Source organism: Sinocyclocheilus rhinocerous, unplaced genomic scaffold (genome assembly GCF_001515625.1).
Source record: "Sinocyclocheilus rhinocerous isolate Xijiao unplaced genomic scaffold, SAMN03320098_v1.1 scaffold1676, whole genome shotgun sequence".
NCBI lineage: Eukaryota > Metazoa > Chordata > Actinopteri > Cypriniformes > Cyprinidae > Sinocyclocheilus > Sinocyclocheilus rhinocerous.
In genome coordinates, this window is record NW_015644618.1 from 365,092 (window position 1) to 370,846 (window position 5,755).

Genomic DNA, 5,755 nt, shown 5'->3' on the forward strand with positions numbered 1-5,755 from the left:
CACGGATGCCTCCACCACCGGGTGGGGTGCCACGTACAACGGGCATGCAGTCTCAGGGGTTTGGACGGGCCCGCAGCTGCATTGGCACATCAATTGCCTAGAGTTGTTAGCAGTGCGCCTTGCCTTGAACCGTCTCAAAGGGTGCCTACGAGGCAAGCACATGCTGGTCCGAACGAACAACACAGCGACCGTTGTGTACATCAACCGACAAGGTGGTCTGCGCTCCCATCGCATGTCGCAACTCGCCCGCCACCTCCTCCTTTGGAGTCAGAAGGTTCTGAGGTCACTTTGTGCCATTCACATTCACGGCCCTCCTCTATACCCTCTTGGGACCTGTCTCTAGTGCTCAAGGCACTACAGCAGGGCCCATTTGAGCCTTTGCAGTCAGTCAAACTAAAGTTTCTTTCAATGAAAACTCTGCTCCTGTTTGCACTGGCCTCCATCAAGAGGGAAGGGGACCTGCATGCATTTTCGGTCGACGATTCATGCCTAGAGTATGGGCCGGCTGACTCCCAGGTAATCTTGTGGGCACTTGCCCACGAGGATGACAGAGTTTTTACTTTTGGGTAAATTATTACTTTAAAGGGTGCTCTTCATCATCACAGTCTAGTTCTTCATTGTATATATGGTACATAGAAAGTACCTTACTTTGGATGGATAGGTTCTGTTTCACCCTAAAAGGTATGTACTAAATTAATAAATAGACTAAATAGACTCTTACCATCAATACCAACCCCTGTGTTGAAGCTGTTGTACTGACTCAGGATATCAGACTTCGCTGGTCAAGATTCCCATTTGCCCTGTTTCTGAGCACATTTATATGCTTCTATGCTGCTTCATCTTTAGAGAAGAGATGTAACATTTGTCCAGGCTGATGTGATGGCGCCCAGTGATCGATATTTCGTCTCAGTCATGACTGCAGTGTCTCTTGGCACCTGGTCAAACAGAGGAAAATAACCTTTCCATTGGAGGGAGGGTCAGCTCCATCATGATGGAAAAGCACTTTGTCTGGTCACTTACTTCACAACCCTGGACAAATGATTGGAGAATTTACACTCAAACTAGTGGTATTCAGTTCATGAAATAGACTTGTTGAATTACAAAGGCATTTTTTAAGGAAATGTCATCATGTAAATTAGATTAATTTCCTAATGTTCAAGTGCATGTTGCCAAACAATTCCAGGCAGATATAGTATATAAACTGATTTATGAGGACATTGACTGAATTAGGAAATTTTTGATTTAGTCTTCTTACTTTTTTTTCTGTACAGTATGTAGTTCTTGTTTATGGTTTGCATTAATGGGAATTAAATGCATGGCCTTGCTGCGTACCAGCCAGGATAAACTGTACTATTTTTTCACATTTCCGGCCACTGCTGTGTTTCCTTAAAAATGAATTGCATGGGTAATGAACAATTTGAAAGAACCTCCATGCATCTAATTAAGAGTTTATGGAATGTCCATGAGTTATTCTTTCTTGGAGGCAAATTCAATTACTTTCATTTCCACCCACTGCCTGAGGTAAAAATCAAAAGGTTTCCAAGGAGAAACTAATTAGTGTTAGTTGTAGAGGATGCACAGGTCTCTGGCCCTAAACATAGATAGGACCTAATGCAAATACCCTGACTGAAAGGTTCAATTACATGCTAAATGTTTCATGCCTTAGTTTGCTTGTCTGGGCACTATAACTGACATACTTGTAGATGCCAGTCAGGAACACCAAAATAATGCTTTCCAAGTTATTTTATTGCACTGTTTTGTAGAAATAATGAAATTATTAAAATAGTCAAAGTTGTTGATTCAACTGCACAGTAATTTTCATCTTTGCACAATGTCTTTCAATGAATTAATATGAGAAACATTTGAAAATGTTCTCAAATGGAGAACAAATGTTTTGACAAAGAAATAAAGTTCTTTCAGTACTTTCAGTATTGATAGATGAAAACAGTTCACATATCAATATTTTTTATAACACTGGTGCCAATAAATATGAATTTTAAAGTAAGTATATATATATATATATATATATATATATATATAAAAGCCTTACACATTTAAATGTATACATCAGTAAATGTTCCTCTAAGTAAATACTTGATAAATGACTTATACTGTATAAATAAATGCACTTGATATTTTGTGTTCATACTATAAAGTTGCTTAATCATTTAAAAATAGCTGAAGCATATTTGAATTCAAATTGAATTCGGAAAATCTACAATACTCATATTATTGAGGGCAAAGCAGTGAGTTTAATTGAAGGGACATGGCTCTTCCATAAGCATAGAGAAGAAGAATCACATTATAATAATTTTTAAATAAATATTATTCAATATTAAATGATATTGAGAATTATCTCTACCTTCTAAGCCTCAATGTTCATCTCTGTGTGAGAAATAAAGACCCATTCAGTGGTCTGCATTCATTCTGCGTAATTTTGGGGGGAGGTTGTCCTCTGGTCGGCCACTGGATGCAGGCAATGGATTAAGGCTCAGCCCTGGGACCGGAGCAGGCATTGGGACCAGTCTGTGATGCTCCAGTTCTCCTGCCGACTGGGTGTGGGTTTCAGAACTCAGCTTAAGAGTTTTGAGCTGGAGCTGATTTTCCACCTCTGCTTGACCCACAAGGGACCCGAGTCGCTGAACCCTGAGGGGCAGGTCACCCGTGCTGGAGGCCTTTTCCGTTGGCAGCGTGCTTCCAGTTTTTAGGACCTCTTTTCCATTCTTGGAGCTCATACGCTGGAGCTTGCTCGGTAATTTGGTCACGGGTTCATCGGTGTGAGGAACCCCATCTAAAGAGAAGATGTGCTCTCTGCGACTACGACCATCAAGCAATGTGGGGGAGAGTACAGGACTGGGGGAGGGCAGGGAGGACTTTTCATCTTGCTCTTTCACACTGTTTGGAGGTGTGGGCACCTCAAACGTGTTGTGGAACTGAGAGTAGTCCACCCTGAAGAATCCCTCCTCCAGTGACATGACAGGTAGGAAGCGGTGACCCCACAGAACTTCGTCCTCTGTGTAAGAAGTTCGCGCCTGGCATGTCATGCCTGAAAGGGAAGCCATAGATTCACATTAGAAAGAAAATAAAGAGACTATATAAATATAATACAACCTGTTGATCAAAGAAAGAAATATAAAGACCTTCCAAAGTCAGAATGCTCCATGCTTGACGAAATTCAAAAGAGTTACTTTTTTTTAATGTATCATTTTATTATTTTTATTAAGTAATTGAAATATTATATATATATATCTATATATATATATATATATATATATATAAAGAGAGAGAGATAGAGAGAAACCAATGAACCTAGAGTTTCCCCATTACCCCAATTTTACAGACTTTTGATAGTTACCAGTATATTGTTGTCCATGTAAATTATACAAATTATTTCATACAAATTATTCACATTACTCCACACGTTTTAAGATGTATTTAACTCACTAACAAATAAAAACCATATTTGATGGATGACAAAAAAAATGTTTTCCTGCAGGCAGTTTCCTGGAGCAAAAACATATGATGCCACACCACCAGGATATAGTGTGATCGAGAAAATGTGCATTATTCATAATTTTTTGGGTCCCTTCTCAGCACATTGTTTTTTAAATGTATTAACACTTTGGGATAATGTACAATACTAACCTGTAGTTTCCACAATGCCTTCTAGGATAACGACAATCTCAAACTGCTCATTCATGAGGGACCGCTGAGACAGGTCGAAAAAGGGGCTATTGGAATTGATCTCATGACATATTGTGAGGGGTGAGACAAGAAAGAGTTGGTCAGCACCCGTTCCAAATCCCACATCCAATTCCCGCTGATCCAGCGGTAGAAACTCTCCCTCAGGGGTTTGACGAGACTAAAGCAAACACAGGGTGAGATAAGCGGTTAAGGCACATTCATAATTTCTCTGTCATATACTAGAATTTGTAGTACTACTTTAAGTCTCAACATACATCTCAGAGGATTTTTCAGATAAAGATCTCAGCCTGTGGTGCTCAGGGGTGAACTAAAAATTAATTGTGCTGATAGCAATGTTTATTTGCACACGCTGCCTGTGCTGTTGTAGTACTGGATTCACTTAAGCAATTATGGAAATAAGGTAACAGCACAAACACGCCCCCAAAAAAGCGGTACTGAACAAAACTTGCTTGATACAATAGCCCAGACCTTTAAGGATGATTCTGAATGTTAGGTTGAGCAGGATGTAGCAAACTACTGTCTAGCATGCATTACTGGGATTGTATAACATCTACAATCCAGGTACCTGAATCGCTCATTACCTTGTTAAAAACATCTTAAATCAGCCTAAGATAATTTGCATCTATTAACTGGTCTCTTAAGCTGGTCAGACTGGTCTATTGGTCAGTGTTAGATTATTTGTGGGCACTTTTCACTTTAACTCTAACCCCTGGTCAGGAGACCATATGGCTGCCCAGCTAAACCAGCGAAAAACCAGTTTGGACACGTTGGGAGACCTTCTTAAGACCAGCAAATGTCTCTTATAAATAAAATTGTTTAAAGGGGTCCTATTATGCTTTTTCACTTTTTAAATTTTAGTCAGTGTGTAGTGTGTATGTTTGGGCATAAAAAAGATCTAGAAACTTACAAATCTCAAAGTCCACTCCAAAGGGAGATATTTCGTTTTTTCGACCTGGCACAAATCGAGCCGTTTGTGCCAGGCTGGGGAGAAAGGTATTTTAATAATGTAAATTATGTGAAAAATAATGCGTTTTTCGAACCACCAAGCATGAGAGCATGTTCTAGTACACCCCCAAAACATAATCAATACTTTGTAAAAGAGCATAATAGGACCCCTTTAAATGCTGTATCAATATTATAAAAAAAATTTAAAAAAAACTATATTACTTAAAATTACTAATTTAAAAATTACATCAATATGCTAATTTACATTAAAAAAATTACATTTCCATTAGGATTTTTTATTTTTTTTAATGTAAGTGTATATTTTAGATCCTATGACTGGTCACTATTTGCAGTGGTGCAACAATAATTTTTAAAACTATAAATATTCCATGTAGGTCATAAAATCGAATGTGTAATTGCACTGCTGTTTAGAAGAGTTTTAGTTCAAGTAGGCTATAATATGACAGTGACAGCTGTGTCCTGTATTGCGTCAACTACTCACCCACAGACAGAGCAGGGGTCAAAATTACATGACATATACCTCAGTTTTTTTTATCTAATATGGACAGATGTCTGCACGCATAACAAAATCTTTTAAAGGGCATCTTCAGTCAACAAGCACAGGTTGTTAATCTACCTTTACACATAGCCTTGTGTTTCCATATTAACATTAGAGATTGGCAGTGAAGTCAGCGGGGTTGGCTGCCTGTGCTGAAGGCCACAGATGGTGAACAGACTGAGAGCACCAATCACGGTGGTGTTCCCAGGAAAAGAGTGAGAGTTTTCACAAGTATAGATGCAGTGCCACTGTCACACACACACACACACACACACACACACACAAATACACAAATGTTCTTATTTTAAGGGAATTATAAAACACAAGTGCAAAACCTTCAAAGGGGAACACAAGATGTGTCATCTGCCGGTGTGATAAAGGTAGTGGAGAGACATCAGCTGACAGTCCCTGACTGTTGCTCAAACTAAGTGTGGATTGCACTTCCCACATATGCGTGTGAACCCAAAGCACATCACATATCAGAATGTCATCAATGTACCTTTTGAGGTCTTTTTTTTTTTTGCTCTGCTTTTGTTTGCAAAATTA

At 39.0% G+C, this 5,755-nt stretch overlaps 1 protein-coding gene across 1 annotated transcript in view; it reads right to left on the reverse strand.

Moving 5' to 3' along the window:
* Positions 1-2,361: 2,361 nt before the first annotated feature.
* kcnj19b (potassium inwardly rectifying channel subfamily J member 19b) overlaps positions 2,362-5,755 on the reverse strand; it is a 6,713-nt gene continuing 3,319 nt past the window's right edge. The window contains exons 2-3 of the mRNA XM_016576155.1: positions 3,646-3,862; positions 2,362-3,046 (exon numbers count right to left, since the gene is read on the reverse strand). Of these exons, the coding sequence (XP_016431641.1) occupies positions 2,409-3,046; positions 3,646-3,862 (855 nt within the window). The 3' untranslated portion in view covers positions 2,362-2,408. The remainder of the gene's footprint in view (positions 3,047-3,645; positions 3,863-5,755) is intronic.